The sequence below is a fragment of the Mauremys mutica genome, chromosome 1 (genome assembly GCF_020497125.1).
Source record: "Mauremys mutica isolate MM-2020 ecotype Southern chromosome 1, ASM2049712v1, whole genome shotgun sequence".
Classification (NCBI taxonomy): Eukaryota; Metazoa; Chordata; order Testudines; family Geoemydidae; genus Mauremys; species Mauremys mutica.
Window position 1 is genome coordinate 146,703,102 of NC_059072.1, and position 17,950 is coordinate 146,721,051.

A 17,950-nucleotide genomic window follows, 5' to 3' on the forward strand; every position below is an offset into this window, starting at 1 on the left:
GTTTGGATGACGGCAGTGGGCTGCGGGTTTGGGCGTAGGAAGGGGTGAGGGGTGTGGGGGAAGGGTGAGTATCTGTCCGTGGATGAGGGCTCTTGTTGGGGCTCAGGGCAGCGGAGAGGCTCGTTGCTACGGTGGAAGTGCATGGTAAGGGCAGCGTGCCTTAACATTAAGGGGGTGGCAGGCGCTAGGACCCTGGACAAGCATACACATCACAGAATGACCCGGGGCAGCTTACACCACACAGAGTGACCCTGGTGCCTACTGACTGCAGTGTGTGTGTGCCCTGCAGTTGATCATGGCCCCAAGTCTGTACCCTGGTAATGTAGGCTATACCGTGCAATTATAAATCCCCTCCCCCCCCATACACAAAAAAATCCTCTGACATGAAAGACGTGACCGAAACAGTGAATAACAGCAAACAGCTTTTAATAATCTAATACACACTGGGGGGATGAAACTTGGATTTGGGACTGGGTGAGCCTGTAAGGGAAGCACTTCTACAAATTTATAGCGTGAGAGGTGTGTGGTACATTAGCGCTATGCAGTGGTGCAGTGACAGTTCTCACGGCCCCTACCGCCCCGCTGTCTTGTACTTTTGGGTGAGGGGGGGGCAGGACTTCTTGGCGGGGGAGGGCGGTTGCAGATACACTGCAGGGGGGCTCTGTCCTCCTGCCTGCGGTCCTGCATAACATCAACAAGGAGCCGGAGCGTGTCCGTTTGCTCCCTCATTAGCCCAAGCAGCGTTTGAGTCACCTGCTGGTCTTCCTGCCGCCACCTGTCCTCCCGTTCGATGTGTGTGCGATGCTGTTGACATAGGGTCTCCCTCCACTGTCTCTGCTCTGCCGCCTCAGCTCTGGAGCAAGCCATCAGTTCCGCGAACATCTCGTCCCTAGTCTTTTTCTTTCGCCGCCTAATCTGCGCCAGCCTCTGCGAGGGGGATACCGGGGCAGTCCGGGAAAGAGCCGAAGCTGTGTGATGGGAAAAGTAACTGATTTCCTTGAACAGATACATGTTTGCGAACAGTGAACACAGTCTAGTCAGTTTCTCTGAACAAGACCATACAGGGCAACAAGTCTCACGAGATCTCAGGACAAGTTCGAGATTTTGGAATACGCTCTCATTGGCTGCGGCATTGCACAGGAGAGCGGACAAGTGGGGAGAGACAGCTGAATCCGTCTAGCAGACAGTCCTGGTAAGCCTTACAGTACATTCTGCTTATCAGTTAATGGATAGCTGTGCCCTCCCGCTAAAGGCAATCTGGAAATCATATACTCTGACCCTTTTCCAGCCACTCCCGCCAGTGCACGGGAAAGATCAATGTATGCTTTTCCTATGTGGCCTACAACACGTGGCTGTTAAGCGAGGGTCATTGTTATGCAAAGTAAAAGTCAACCATTCACAACAGTAACAATACACTAATTGCCCTAATTAGATGCAGCATTTCATGAACGAGATCACCCTGATACGGGTCCCTCGGAGTCACAAAGAGCGGATGCTAAGGGAAGCCCTGCAGAGACCAGGACCATATGCGGCCATGCTTGTGGAGGCGATGATTCCCATCTACATAAGGATGTCCTGGCGCGGAAGAGTGTGCTTCCACGGAGCACCCAACAAGGCACCTCTCCCCAGGAACCTCCTGCGGAGGCTTTTCGAGGACCTAAATGAGACCTTTCTTGAATTGTCCCTGGAGGATTATTGTTCAATCCCTATATGTGTGGACCTACTTTTCATATAGTTTTTCATTGAAAATTTTATATATAGTATTTCTATTTTTTTATACCTGTTTTATAAAAAATAAATGTTTACATGTTTATAGCACTTACCGCCTGATCCTTCCCCTGATTCAGAGTCCAGGTTAACGGCCGGGGAGGGTTGGTAGGGGATCTCTGTGAGGGTGATGAAGAGATCCTGGCTGTCAGGGAAAGCGGTATTGTGTTGGCTGTCGCTTGCGCCGTCCTCCACAGACCCTTCCTCATCTTCCACATCGGCGAACATTGAGGAGGAACTGTCCAGGTTCACTATGCCATCCACTGAGTCCACGGTCACTGGTGGGGCAGTGGTGGCAGACCCACCTAGAATGGCATGCAGTGCCTCGTAGAAGCGGCATGTCTGGGGCTGGGCTCCGGAGTGTCCGTTTGCCGCTCTGACTTTTTGGTAGCCTTGTCTCAGGTCCTTGATTTTCACGCGGCACTGCATTGCATCCCGGCTGTATCCTTTCTCTATCGTTGCTTTGGAGACCTTCTCGAAGGTCTTTGCATTCCGCTTGCTGGAGCGCAGCTCCGACAGCACAGACTCCTCGCCCCACACACCGATCAGATCCATGACTTCCCGGTCAGTCCATGCTGGGGACCTCTTTCTATTCTTGGATTGGCCGGACTCCTCTGCTGGAGAGCTCTGCATCGTTGCAGGTGCTGCGGATCTCGCCCCGATGTCCAGCCAGGACGTCAGATTCAAAGTGCCCAGACAGGAAAATGAATTCAAATTTTCCCGGGTCATTTCCTGTGTGGCTGGTCAGAGAATCCAAGCTCCGACTGCTGTCCAGAGCGTCAACAGAGTGGTGCACTGTGGGATAGCTCCCGGAGCTACTAAGTTCGATTTGCATCCACACCTAGCCTAATTCGAGCTAGCCATGTCGAATTTAGCGTTACTCCACCTGTCGGGGTGGAGTACCAAATTCGAACTAAAGAGCCCTCTAGTTCGAATTAAATGGCTTCCTGGTGTGGACGGTTGAGCGGTTAGTTCGAATTAACGCTGCTAAATTCGAATTAAAGTCCTAGTGTAGACCAGGCCATAGTCATGATTCATTGCACTCTTTCTGTATATAGGGTTCTGTATTTATCCATTTAACCTTTGCTTGTGTCTGTATGTAGCCTGTGTCTATACCAGTGTTGATGGCTATTGTTACTGGCAGGAATACCAGAGATATTACTGCTCCCATTAGCTTTATGCTGTAATCTTCCTCATCCCTATTCCAGGCAGATGATAGCTCCCTGGGCATGCAGTTGTGTTATGGGCTACGAACACCCTTTCCAAACAACTGCTATTAACCAAATGTTGTATAGGCAGCATTAAGACTCATCTCCAGGAGAACAACATCTGGGCTTGTGTTCAGTTCCACAGATCTTCCCCATGCCAGGCTCTCAAGGGACCCTGAATTCCACAACCGAGAGGAACATAACAGGTAAGATGTTGGGGTTCTCTATGAAATTCTGCTGAGCAAAGGGGGCGTTCTCTTTGTTTCTCTTGAATGCTCATTTTATTATTACTGACCCTAGAGGGCCCACCTGAGTTTGTGAGCCTATTGTACTGAGCCAGGCGCACCCCGGCTCACAACGGCAATGTGAAAAAAAAATCAGAATGGAGCAAAAATGGCCTGCTCAAAAAAAATCCCAGTGGCTCATTGCCCCTGGAAACTGATGCCCAGGGTGGCTGCCCTGCTCAACTGCCCCTAGAACTGGCCCTGTACAATTACATGGTAAAAGTTCCTGCCTGCCCTGAAGAATTTACTATCTAAATAGAAACCACAGGGTAAGTATCATAAGCCCCATTTAACTGCTGGGGAGCTGAGTCAGAAAGAGATTAATTGACAACCATAACTCTAGTGATAATCCCACTGCCACATGTGTACCTGATATTGTAGAAAAAAATGCAATTCCTTGGCATATCATCGTATTATTGGACCAATATAATAACAAGGAGGCAGGATTTCCTGGACAGCTTTAATTCTGAATATCCCAACTGTGGTTAAATCCTTAAATTTGAGAGCGTATTAGAGAAGAAGGATGTCCCAATGGTTAAGATGCTAGCCTTGGAGTTGGGAGAGCCAAATTCATGTCCTTACTCTGCCACAGCCTTCTTGTGCAACTTTGGGGAAGTCACTTAGGCCACGTCTATACTTACCCGCCGGGTCGACGCGGCGAGTTCGACTTCTCGGAGTTCGAACTATCGCGTCTGATCTAGACGCGATAGTTCGAACTCCGGAAGCGCCGCGGTCGACTCCGGTACTCCACCGCGGCAGGAGGAGTTGCCGGAGTCGACCTTGGAGCCGCGGAGTTCGCTTCCGCGGCGTCTGGACGGTAAGTCATTCGAACTAGGGTAGTTCGAATTCAGCTACGTTATTCACGTAGCTGAATTCGCGTACCCTAGTTCGAACCAGGGGCTGTGTGTAGACCAGGGCTTAGTCTCTCAGTTTTTCACTATAAAATGCAGGTTATGCACTATAAAACTTCCATACCTCACAGATCAATTGTGAGATGCTCAAATACTATGGTAATAGGGGCCACAGAACTACCTTAAAAGGGTTAGCTTCACTTTTTATATCTAATATACTCAAGTTGTTCAGACAAATGACTGACTATGGATTACTTGCACCGTAACTGATACTAAGATTCAGTATTTGGACTTAACCACATGTATTCTGGATGTGCGTTTGTGATCAAATATCTGTCTAGATGAGGCTCTCATCATTGTATCTGAGAACTTCACCAAACATTAATGAATTTATCTACAAAACACACCTTTTCAGGTTGGCAAATATCATTAATCCAATTTTACAAATCAGGAGGCTCAGAAAGATCAAGCCAAGATTTTTGGCTAGGGTTTTCAACACTAGGAGCCTAAAGTGAGGCTCCTAAATCCATATTTAGGTACCTGCCTGATTTTCAAAAGTGCTGAGCACCCAGCTGTTCATACTCAGTGGCCAGGAACTGAATTTAGACCAATGTGTCTTAATCACAAAATCATCCTTCCTCATATGAGCATTTCCTCACAGATGCATACGACTGATAATTTCAGTGGAATAAATGATACACACCACTTTGAAAACATCATGAGGTTGTAAGTGTGAAGGGGCTTCAAGAGGGATGAAGGTAAAATGTTCAGAAGTGCCCAAGGTCTAGATTCACAAAAGGCTGTAGATGGTGAGATGCTGAGATGCATCACAACACCTATCTTTTAGGCACCTAGAAAAATCACAGGAACAACATTGTGATCCACCCAGCCTGAGTCAGGCATCTAGGCTCCCTATACAATGAATTTGGCCAGCACACTAGGTGGGGAGTTGCCTAAGATAGCCAATGGGAGATGCTGATGAGATGCTATGCCCCGCCCCTCTTATAGACATTGTCTACACTTGTGGTGGTGTGTAGGGTATGTGTAGCTACATGCCACAGTGAAAGATAGGCTATTTCCACAGTGTGGGGTGTAGCTGCATGCGGCAGTGAAAGACGCTGGTGGGAGGAAATGGGGGCTCTGATGGGGAGGGAGAGGTGAAAGCCTTTCCGCGCCTCCTTCCTTCATCCAGAGTCTTACACAGTTGCATGTACTTTACATGCTGCCGCAAGTGTAAGCAAGGTCATGAAGATAGGAGCTTAAATCCAGGCTGCAGAACTTTGATAGTGAATAAGATAAGTTGAAGTAAGGCCACCTTAATTCTGAATAAAACTGTCCACCCAGGGATTTAATGCAGTTTAAATAATCCATTTTAAAAGTTAATTTAGATTAACTTTCTGAGTGCCTCCATTTAAACAATCCTTTAGATACTTTTGAAAATAGGACTTAGGCACCTAAATCACAGAGGTGCTTTTGAAAAATTTATCCCTAGCTGTTTTGAAATATTCACAAATGATCTCCCCTGGTATTCAGTCAGTACTATGCATTATCAATTCATCCCCAATTTTAGTTAGTGAATTGTTATTCGTGAATATTTGCCGAAGTGTTTGGACAAACAAATTTGTGGCTGTTCGTCTGAATCACGTGGTATCATTTCTGCTGCCTGATTGGCAGAAACTTTTTAAACAGGATATATAATATAATATAATTATAATTAATTAATAAATATATACAGGAAAATGAACTTGCTAGTTTTATCCATGTAGCTTTTTTTAACTGTTCAACCAGCTCTAATATACAGTGATCCTAAAAATGATTCCAATTTCAAATTGAATTGCTCAGAGAGGAATTGGATTTTATTTTCAGTTCTACAGACTACCCCAGGCCTGCCTAAGACACAACCTGATTTCAGCACAATCACAACTACAGCTCGCGACAGAACAGGTACCTCTGAGAATTTATAACCCGATTTAAGATATCAGTTTGATAAAATTCAAGGGGACCTAAAGCAGAACCTCATATCTAGCCCCTCTTTTCTAAAGTTTGGTTGGTGGAGAATAAGGTTCAAATATCCTGAACCAAATTTGACCCTACAGTTTTGTTTTTGATTGAATCCAAACCCTAAAGAGGCCAAGCCCTGCAGGTGTTTCCCTCAAGCTATGGACTCTACACCACATACCCTGTTTCACTCTGTGTGCAGTCTAGGAGGCAGCCACCTTTTGTTATGTAAAATAAAACCCCTCAGGTGTAAAATTCACTGAAGTAGAGGAAATAGCAGTGGGAAAATTACATTGGGTAGCATTGTATTTTAGGCTGTCTTGCTCTGAAAGCTGCTTCCCAGTGTTGCACTAGCTGAGGACAATGAATTACTGTTTTCACGCTGAATTTAGTTTGTGCAGTTAATCTCCAGTGATTCATCACATCAGGCTATTCTGTCACCAAGTTCTTCCACAATAAGAATAATAGGATAGAATCATAGGAGTGGAAGGGACCTCAAGAGGTCAGTTAGTCTGGTCTCTTCCACTCATGGCAAGACTAAGTATTATCTATTCGAGAATGTGTGATGAGAAGCTCAGCAGAATAGATCAGCAGATCAGCAGGTTTTTTTAAGCATGCGTTCAGTGTGCACCAGACCCCTACGGTTTGCATTTGTTTGTTTTAAGCTTTCTGCAAGAAAAAGGCAACAGCTAGAAGTGACACAGATCTTTAGTTGGTTGCCCAGTCGTAATATTTAGCCCTTCTGTACTATGTTAGCTCTTCGAAATCACTGTACAAACATTAAACAAACTTAATCTAAAGCCTTTCAGTTTTTGATTGACTAGAGTTGACAAAACAGAGCTATTCCCTGTTGTGGTCTCTGCCCCCTGAACAAGAAGACTTCACTGAAAATCAGCATCTTAAAAGAACCATTAAGGATCTTTCAAAAGAACAGTCCAACCAAGGCTGTTGTAGTAACACCCTTGTTACATCAGGTCTGGTGTTTGTTTAAGGCTGGGTAGAATGAAAGGAGAGCTCCCTGTTTCGTTTGCATGTGTAAGTCAAACAGACCTTGCTTATTTTTTTTCATTAAAGTGCTCTGTTTAGGGGAGAAAAGTGAATGAGATTCTGCTTATACCAGGTGTGCAAAAGCAGAAGGGAACAAAATCTATTCTTGTGCAAAAATCTGTTCTCCCTGAAATCAATAAGGCTACACAGGTGTAACTGTCAGCAGGAATTGGCCTGTGTTCTCATTCCCTTCTGTAATCACACACATTCCATGCTTACCCAACATTTTCCACTTGGGAAAGAAATTATTTTGAGTTGGGGCAGAAAAATGAGGACTAACTTCAGGTTTATTTAGCTTTATGTTTTTGGAATTAAACTCAAAAGAAGTCAAATGTGAGGTACAAATGGACAGAACCTGCTTTTAGCCTATTCAGCCAGTCTTTCTATAATAGCCTGCAAAGAAGTGGATTTAAAATCCAAGAGGGAGAGGGGATGGAGAAACCTACAACATTGCGTGTTGAGCTTCCTCCGGTGCTTTTGCAACCTCTTAAAAGTACAAAGATGTGCTGGCCTGTGGAACTAGGCTGAGCATGAGGAAATAACTTTGTTGCCTGTGCATCCCAGTACAGAAAAATACATCAAAGAAAAAAATTGATTTCTTTGAGTTTTAGTACAGTTCAATACAGTATGGAATGCAGTGCATCATAAATCTGAAGCCCCTCAATGGAAGGTGCTGTAAAAGTTAAAGTACTGGTGTCTGGAATGGGATGTTTTGGTTTTGTTTTGTTTTTGCCTACAAATGTGTGGGAATTCATTCCTTCTACGTGGGAGGAACAATAGTTGCTGGAGTTGGATAGAATGTGTGCATGTTCTGTGCAAGCTTCCCACCCTACTGCTCTGGTACTGCCTGTTTCCCCCACCCCAGGCACTCACCAGTTCTCCAGAAACAAGACCCAGCACATATAGACAATGATGGTGGTGGGCACTAGGACCCAGGAGGCAGTGTCCTGGAGCTGCCTGTCAGCCTCAGCCCTGGAGAGGGACAGAGGGAGCTTCTTCCCTCCCTGACAGCTAAGCAGAGCTCCAGAGAAATCGGGGATGGGGGGAGCTGGGGCGGGGGGACAATGCCTGCTTAAACTCTACCCACAGCTGGCACAGGTTCCCGTGGTAACCGGATTTTTAGTGTCTAGTCACCTGTGTTAACCAGATACCCCTGGCAGTGCGTTCCTGCAGCACAGGGAGAGGCAGTAGGCTGCCTGCTCAGCTCCTTCCAAGCCACAGAGGCCTGCTTTGCCTTTCCAGCTGGTAGGAGCGCTCCAGCAGTGGTATATGAGCAAGCTTGCTCTCCCCCACAACTACCCACCAAGGCCAGGCCCACTGCCTGACCAGTGGCCATGGGGCCTAAAAATAGGAGGGCCTAAAGCTATAGCCTTATTAGCCTAATGGTTAGTCCAGCCCTGTTTGTATGCCTATTAGATAGATGCTATAGTGAGGGCTGAGATTGAACTTTTGTTTAAATGCTTACATTCAGGTGCTTATCATTCTTTTTAAAATATATGACCTGGTAATTGGTCATGCTTGTTCCCAGCCCAAAGGTGAATTTCTGGACGTTTAGTACATTTGACATGGATGTTTCTGAGATATGAGTGTGAGTAAACAGCATTTTTCCACCACATTTCCAGATGCTTTTTTATGCTCAGATTACTGAACAAGGAAGGCTTTCCCTTCAAACCAGATATTTGCCATGGATATACATACGTGTAAATCAATGGAACAATTCTGCCCCCGTTACACTGGTGTAAATCCTAGTTAACTTAGTGAAAGTAAGTGGCTTACTTCAGATTTATACAGTTGGAAATGAGAATAATATCTGGCCCACAGAGGGTTGAACCTGTTTACACAAAGTCTGAGTTTAGTCCTTAGGGACAAATTTTGCCCTTACCCATACCCCTTCATTCCCATTGATGTGAAATTCACACACTCACATACACTCACCCCTGCCCCAAATCTCCCCTCTGACCCAAAGCACCCCATATTGTATATATTTGGTGGTATTTTAAATCTGAATCTGTATCCAATGTCACATCTAGTCTCTTTCTCTATAGTGTGCTGACACAAAACTCCAGATGCAAACACTGTCTGCTTTGGGAGATTTGAGGCCTGGATGCAAAGGCTGCAGCTGGGATGCAGCTCTAATGTCACCGTTTAGGGCAACTGCACTGGTATTTCCCCTCGGGGGGGGGGGGGGTTCAGCAAGGACATCCACTTCCAGTCTTTCGACTCCCCTGGCCCTCACCTCTCTTGGGTGGAGACACATCTCTCTCTCGCTCTTTTTTTTTTGGACAGGACATTTTTAGACTTAACAGTTATTTGCCTTTATTGTGGTATTTCCAACAAAAGACAGACTGCCTAAGCAGACCTGCTTGCTTTTTCTCCAAGGAGCAGGTAATCAGTAGACAACAGGTTTTTATTCCCAGGGCGTAGCTTCAGAGGCCTTCCAAGTACCTCATAGGAAACCCACTTCATATGTATTATCCCAAACAGTTTTCTAAAGTTCCTAACATATTCCCAAGGTTTACATTAGTCAGTTTTCTGAAAAGGTTACATAAAATCCTACAGTAACACATAAACGATTTCATTAAAATCCCACGGGTATTAAATTTAATTCCATAATGTTTCACTTAATTCAAGTAGAAATTCAAATAACCCCCATCTAATCTATATATTTAACCTATATAGATGTGACATCTTGAAAATAAAACACATAGGACCAATTTCAGAGATGAGTCAACCAGATTCCTGGTTCGGTTAATGTGTGTGTAACTGAACAGACTGAGTAGCAGCTGATTCAGAGCCAGTTAGACATATCCACAGTTCTGCTGTACTGTGGCTGACCTGTAGTGAATCCTTTACTGGCATTTATCCACCTGACCACTGGGCTTCCCTGCCTTTCCAGTGGTGTCCTGTAGGTATTGGAAGGGTAGGGAGTTTTCCTGCTGTAAATAAGGTTTTTGCCTCTCATCTCTCTGTGATTTTATAAATTGACTGTCTCTTCATTTCTTTTCAAAATTCTGTTTTTCTGTGTGGTCATGTTCCCTTCTACAGCTAAGCCCCTACAGTGGGAGGGGCACCGAGGGAATTACTACTTATTTTCTAAAGCCAAAGAGGTCTGGAGTTCCAGCCGAACAGAGTGTGATGACCAGAGCTCGGATCTAGTTGTCATCAGTGACAGAAAAGAGCTGGTAAGATCAAACACTGCTTTGTTTGAATTGAGATTATGCTGAATGCCCAGATCCTCAAATGTACTTAGGTGCCTAACTCCCATTGAAACCTTTGAGGCTCTGAACCTAAGCCTACAATACTCTGGTCTGTAATCAGTCCTTCCCACTGCAGACAGCTTTTCATGACCAGAGTACTGGGTCTCTGTATGCTGTTGGTGCCAGAAACAGTCATCTGTATAGCAGTGATTCTGCAACTTCTTCATTATAAGCATCTCTTCCAAAGAAAGACATCCTTTCTTGGGCCCACCTGTCACCCCCAATACCTCAGTCACCCACCATTTTGTTATCAAGGTGCTGCATTCTGCAAAGCACCAGGAGAAGCCTCAGAGCTTGAGAAAATGCAGCCACAGCGGAGGTCCTGATCAGAGGCCTCAGAGATACATCTCTCTGATCACCGATTAATCAAGTACCCAACCATGCACGTGCATCCTTTGACAACAATGATGGAGATTCAGTAACCTAAGGCAAAGTAACCTCACACAATATGTAAACTAGTGTTTCACACTCACTTTAAGGCCTCATCTACATTTAGGGTTCAGAGCTACATCAATTTACACCAGCTGAGGATCCGGCCCTCCAAGTATAACTACATCAAAGGACCTCATTATAGTACAGCTAAGCCTTAGAGGATTAGATTGAACTATTTAGCTTTGTAGTATGTAACCTTGGGATGGTATACCCTGCTCCCCTCAGTATCCCTAGCTAGCTCTAGTGCCTCACCTCCTCCCCATCCCACCACACTCCTCTTGGGGTGATTTGCATACCCCAGGGTGCAGAGAAGAAGCAATCTCTGTATTTATCTCATGTGCAGAGGCTGCGATCATCCCTTGTTCTTGTTCAAAGTAAGCCAAGGTGGGGGAAAACTCCTTCCATCCTCATAACCGCGTGTATCCAGCTAGGGGTCAGGAAAATTTGCACTAGAGTCCTAGCCCAATATCCTAGTTAACAACTTGAATTATCCAAGGATTCAACACAGTCACAGCAAAAAGGTTAGATCCTGTCTACACTACAAATATTAACCACATTGCAACTACGTCAAGGGATATTTGGTTGACAAGAGGAATGAGCTTAAGTGTGAATTGCAGAGTTAGACACAGGGGTAGAGCATTGGTTTGCAAAGTAATTGTAGATGGCAAAATGAAGGAGGTAACATTTCTCCAGTTACTCTCAATTCAGATGATAATCTGGTTCCTGGCTCCCACAGCCATTACATACGCAGTGGTAAGAGACAGATAAAGGAGACGCTCTTTGGATTTTCCTCTCACATTTCCTGTAAGTCACTGATTTACCATGCACTTCCTTTCCTTATCAGGAGTTTCTTCATAATAAAACAAGGGATGCTGATTATTTCATTGGACTAACTTACTCAGAGATGGAGAAGAGATGGTACTGGATTGACAAGACAGAGCTTACGAGAAGCCTGTATGTTTCTTCTTTTCTCTCATAGCTAATAAACATAATGGGCCAGAGCATCATTATTTATATTTGTGTGGCTACACTGAAGTCAGTAGAGCTATGCCAATATGCTCAAGATAAGAATCTGGCTAAATTAATGTAAGTGAATCTACCAATGCAACTTCTACTTGTTGTGGATAGTACTAGAATCCCCCCCTGAAAACAGGCTGTGATTTCATCAAGTGAACAGTGTTTGCTGAAGAAGTCTGTGCCATTGTCACATGGGGAGAGGGCTCCTTAAGTCTGGAATTTCATTGAAGCTGTCTCAGAAGAACTGTGTTTGTCATCAAAGTCTGCATTAGTGTCAGACAGGACAGAGTTTTCTCCCTGGGGCTGTTATGGGGAATAATGTTAGCAGATTCTGTGCTTGTGGGAGAAGGAGATATTTCCTTATTAGCAGAGGAACGGGAAGAAGGGAGACACTTGTGTAAGCGTGTGCATGCACATAAAGAAATGAAAATAAGGATTTAGTTCAACAGTTCATCTTCTTTTTTGGTTATTTCTCTTTGCCCAGATTTACTCTGAAACCAAAGACATTGGACTCTGAAAATGACTGTGCAGTTATCAGAGCTGGAGAAGTGAGTCCTTCCTCTTGTCACCAACGAAACCAGTGGATCTGTGAGAAGACAATGAAATAACTCTTATGTTGGGAGAGTCCCAACACAGGTAGTTTGTGGCACTGGAATCCAGCTGGGGCATTTCCCCCTAATCTCAGACACAAATATGCACATGTATTCTCATTTTATAATAAGAGGAACCTTAACATGATCCTTGCCTATGGCACTTTTTATTTTCTATCCACAACAAATTCCAGACTAATGTATGCATTTTCAACACCATTTCTGGATGTATTTTCATCAGCACATTGTAGGAAGAGTAATGGAGGACTTCATTTTCTGTAGTAAGGACACTTCACCAACGTTAATGATTCTATTAGGCATCTGATAGACTGACCTCTATGGAGGGTCACACAGGCTGAAAGGGTACAGGGTGCAAGAACTACTCAAGGGCCAGGAAAGATCACAGCTCCTACACATGGACTGCTCTCTGCAGAGCAGAGGTGGGCATGAAGCAGGACCATAGCCTTAGCTCCTCCTCCCAGCGTTGTCCAAAAGAATTGGGCCCTAATCCACAAAGAGACTTAGGCATGGCAATGCAGTCCAGTTCAATGCCTAATCTTTAGGTGTCTAGCTACCCAGTGGAATCCACAAAACCTGAGTTGAGCACATAGGCTCCCTATAAAATGCATGGGGAGAGATATGTGCCTGAGAATGGGATCCACAAAAGCCCACACACTAGGGCATGGAGCTGTCTTACCAACCACTAGCAGATACTGAGGAGAGGGGTGTGTCCTAAGCCACACCCCTCTCTGGGTCTTAGGCCCCTAAACCCAGGATGGAAGGAGGCTCTTATCTCTGCTTGGGATTCACAGCCTGGAATTGTCTCCTGGAATCAAGCTCTTAAGCCATTTTTTGCCAGAAATGCAGTGGCACATGCCTACATCCATACCAACCTTTATAAACTTTCACCCAGAGGTTATAGCACTCACTTGGGATGTGGGACACATTAGTTCAATTCCCCCCTTGAGCTGAGGAGAAAGAATTTGAATGTGGATTTCCCACCTCTTTGGCGAATGCCCAAATCACAGAACTATAGAGCCATTGTCTTGCTGGCCCAGTGTATATTTTGTGTATAAATAATTCTGTAACAGCTTCAAGAGGCAGGTGTGAGAGAGCTCTGTATCAAAACAGTCCAGTGGCTAGGGCAGTTTCTTGGAAGACTTAAAACCTAAATTCAAATCCCTTGTTCACATCAGGTAGAGGACAAAACTGAACCAGTATCTCCCACATCATGGGTTATAAGGGCAGTCTCCCTTCCTCCCAACTACCATTGTGTACAGTTTGGTGTCCTCTGAGCATGCCTCCTGGCTGGGCCGGCTCCAGGCACCAGCATTCCAAGGGGCAGCAGTCCCCCTTGTTTTGCTCCCAAGCAGCACACCGAATTGCCACCGCAAGCGGGGGGGCGGGAGGCAGTCTGTGTGCCCTTAGGGCGGCAGGCACGTTTGCACGACGGCGGCAATTCGGCGGCAGCTTCTTTATTTAGCTGTCCAGGGCGGCATCAGCTAAACATAGAAGCTGCCGCTGAATTGCAGCCGCTGCGGAAATGCGCCTGCCGCCCTAAGGGCACACGGACTGCCCCCGCCGCCCAGGGCGGCAATTCGGTGCGCTGCCTGGAGCAGCGAAAACTGTAGAGCCGGCCCTGCCTCCTGGATCAGGCCTTGCAAGTGACCTAGGAGGGGGAATGCCTATCTTCCCCTGATTTGAGGATTGCATAGAGGCTTAGGTAAAAGATAGATGCTTGGATGCCTGCTTGGGGCAGCAAGGTGCATGCTTAGATCCTTTAGGATTTTTACAGCAAAAATGTAGGTGCCTCCAGTGTTAGGTGGCAGCTGAGCAGGATTTTGACGCTCTCAGTGGTGCCTACATTTTGGACTTTGGGAGCCTAAATTCTTTTTAGTGGCCCTTGGTTATTTGCCGAGTAGGGAACATGGTAAACTCTCATATAGAGGCACTCACATTGACTCCTGGACAGATTATGCTTAATTGTGCACAATCCCCAACCCAGTGCCATAAACACACAGTCTGGCTTTGAATAATTAGATTATTAAATAATGAGGCATGAAAAACAATTTTGTTACATTCCCTTCCTGGGCAACTCCTTGTCTATTCTGACTGTATGCTGCTCAGTTCAGGGACCTTCTCTCCTTATGTTTGTAAAAGCACTTAGCACACTTTGAGCCCTGTATAAATTCTAGTGATAATGGTGTTCTCTTTTTCTGCACATTTGCCAGAAGGCTTTAAAGGATTAGATCTATTTTTTACTTTAAGTATCCTCTGAACATGCCTGACTGTCTTTCAAGCCATGGTGTTTAGACGTGTAAAAAGGAAGGATATGCGGTCCCATGTTACATAATCAGCTCATGGTTTGCTAACACAGCAAATAAATTACAAAACAGCATGCAGATTTGCAAAACTCAAAGATTCCTTTTGAGAAAGAGCAGTTGACTGTGCAAGTGGGGTAACATCTGTGGTGTTAAAATCAGAGAAGTGCTGCCGCAGGGTGATTAAACAGGTTAGAAAATGGAGGTTGGTTAATAGACCAGCAGAAGTTCCTAACAAGGAGAGATTTCTATGAAGGGATTAATCACCTCACCAAATACTTGTTGAAAGAAAGGAAAGACAATTGCTTTTCTCCATAATTAAGAGTCTTACTTTCCATTAAATACTTGATTTTAAACCTCTGCCCTAACCTCAACAAAACTCAATCAATCCAGTAGAAGGCTCCCATGTGTCCCCAGTAAAGTTTGAGAGGAATCAAACATGGTATTTTGGAGACAGGAGAGTTTGGACAACAAGAGGAGCACTGCTTTTGAGAATTCTTGTAATTTTTTTTCAATATCAAGTTTAATGTTTTTTCAATGGAAGCTCTCAGGGTGTGTCTGTTATGAGAAATCCTGGCTACAGAGAGAGAAACAGTTGCTTGAGTGGGTTCTGGGAGCAAGAAGCTCCTGAGTACTTTTCCTAGCTCTGCCATACCGTGAGCACTTGATATACTGCATTTATCCAGAATACAGTAACTCCTCACTTAATGTTGTAGTTATGTTCCTGAAAAATGCGACTTTAAGCAAAACGATGTTAAGCGAATCCAATTTCCCCATAAGATTGTAAGGCCTGGTCTACACTAAGGGGGGGGGTGTCGAACTAGGGTACGCAAGTTCAGCTACGTGAATAGCGTAGCTGAACTCGAAATACCCTAGTTCGAACTACTTACCCATCCAGACGCCGCGGGATCGAAGTCTGCGGCTCCAAGGTCTACTGCGCCACCACTTAGGGTAGGTCTATACTTACCGCGCGGGTCGCGGTGAGTTCGACTTCTCGGAGTTCGAACTATCGCATCTAAGGGCTGGTCCACACTAAGAAGCGGGGTCGAACTAGGGTACGCAAATTCAGCTACGTGAATAGCGTAGCTGAATTCGAAGTACCCTAGTTCGAACTACTTACCCGTCCAGACGCCGCAGAATCAAAGTCTGCGGCTCCAAGGTCGACTCCGCCACCGCTGTTTGCAGTGGTGGCGTACCGGAGTCGACCGCGTCGCTTCTGGAGTTCGAACTATCGCGTCCAGATTAGACGCGATAGTTCGAACTCCGAGAAGTCGAACTCACCGCGTCGACCCGGCTGGTAAGTGTAGACTAGCCCTAAGCAAGACGCAATAGTTCAAACTCCCCATGAGCACCGTTCGAACTCCGAGAAGTCGAACTCACCGCGTCGACCCACACGGTAAGTATAGACCTACCCTAAGTGAGGGGGTTAGGTTGCAGGGAAAAAATTTTATATATATATATATATAGTTTTTTGTCACACACACACACACACACACACACACACACACACACACACACACACACACACACACACACACACACAGAGTATGTTTTAAACAAACAATTTACTACTGGTACACAGTGATGATGATTGTGAAGCTTGGTTAAGGTGGAGGAGTCAGAGAGTGGGATATTTCCGTTACTACTAAATGATGAACTAACAATTGGCTGAGCCCTCAAGGGTTAACTCTCTCACTCTATAAGACAGCAGGAATGGAGGGAGCGATGCACATTTCCCCTTTAAGTATACTGCCTTGTTAATTCGATCAGCTTGCTGAGACCCAAGCTGCTGTAAGCTCCCTCCTTCCTAAGCCCTGGCGTGTCCCCCCCTGCTCTATGGAAGATGTGCTAAGTGGGGTGCAGAAGCAGGGGGGATTAGATCTATTTTTTACTTTAGTAGTTATGGAGTTAGGATAAAGAACTAAGGGCCAGAGCCTCAGCTAGAGTAAATTGGCATAGTTCCATTGTAGTCAATAAAGCAATCCAGATTCCCATTAGCTGAGGATCTGACTTCACATTTCTGATTCTCAGTCCCACACACTTAATCTAGAAGACCACACTTCCAAATAAGTTACATAAACACTCTGTGTCTCACTTTCCTCATGGGGCTAATAGTTACTTAGGTAGTTTAGAAGATTAGTTATGGGTAGATTGTGCCCCCTGTGAGTAGCCTCTGAGATCAGTGGGACTGTTTAAGGAGCAAGGTACTACTCATGCTATGTAAGTATAGCAGAATTTGGTCCACAGTGCTCTGCAAATGTAAACCCTATGTGGAATTATTAGGTGCCCGCTGCATTTTGCAGAACTACTGCACTGCATTGCAAACATCCCTGGCTGTATTGCCTTCAAATGAGGCTCCAGCCCAGCAACAGTGGGTGTGGCTTAGAAAGTGGAATTGAGCTGGAATTAGTGGTGGCATTCATTTTGTTTGTTGTCACCTTTAACAGCGCAAAAATAGAAATGTCCAGGACAGAGCTTCCAAGAGGCAGACGGGTCAGAGCAGAGCTTCTCCAAAGTCATTCATGTGCATCCTGGTGTCACTCAACTACTCTTAAAAATCACTCCCCCAAAACAAAGGACATTTCCAGACAAAAAGTTGTGTTAAAAGGTTAATAACATGTACCTGTTCCTTCAAGGGAGAAAAAAAATCCCTTAACCATTGGCCATAACAGTTTAGAGCATAGTTGCTAACTCCCCAGAGGTGAGGGTCCCTTACCTTGGTGACAAATTCCTGACTAGGGGTGAACATGTCTGGGCTACAACCCTAGCACAAGAGGATGGAGGAATGAGATAGGAAGCCTCTGATTTCCAGGTCCCTGTTTTCAATCCAACATAAATCCATGTGGATGACTGATTTAATGAATTAGGAGTAGGATACAGAGCATACCTTTAGGTCACAGGAAGACTGACTGTGGGAAAGACACTGTCTTGGCTCTCCTGAGACCTGCTTACTTGAAGATCTCACAAGACTCCTAGATTGAGTTTTGACTTTGATAATGTGGTGAATATGTACACATTGAGAGCAGCTGCTTAGTAAATCTTCTCCACTATTGGGTAAACTAATTCCCAGAGCAGAAAAAGGCATCACTTTCTCTGGTGTTGCCTCTTGAAATGCTGCACTTAAAAATCATATTCAGAGGAATGTCCCAGGCAACACTGCCAGATGAGGCATTCAAAC

The 17,950-nt window shown here is 45.2% G+C and overlaps 1 protein-coding gene across 7 annotated transcripts in view; it reads left to right on the forward strand.

The window, feature by feature from the left end:
• LOC123366406 (C-type lectin domain family 5 member A-like) overlaps window positions 1-17,950 on the forward strand; it is a 32,769-nt gene that overhangs the window by 11,922 nt on the left and 2,897 nt on the right. For 5 of the 7 annotated variants that reach the window (XM_045009967.1, XM_045010268.1, XM_045009882.1 and 2 more), the window contains 5 exons: window positions 3,113-3,181; window positions 5,977-6,054; window positions 10,201-10,337; window positions 11,689-11,798; window positions 12,346-12,583. In XM_045009967.1, coding sequence (XP_044865902.1) covers window positions 3,113-3,181; window positions 5,977-6,054; window positions 10,201-10,337; window positions 11,689-11,798; window positions 12,346-12,469 — 518 coding nt within the window. In that variant the 3' untranslated portion in view covers window positions 12,470-12,583. Of the gene's footprint in view, window positions 1-3,112; window positions 3,182-5,976; window positions 6,055-10,200; window positions 10,338-11,688; window positions 11,799-12,345; window positions 12,584-17,950 lie in introns of those variants that run through there. The other 2 variants (XM_045010114.1, XM_045010186.1) reach the window with 2 other exon arrangements.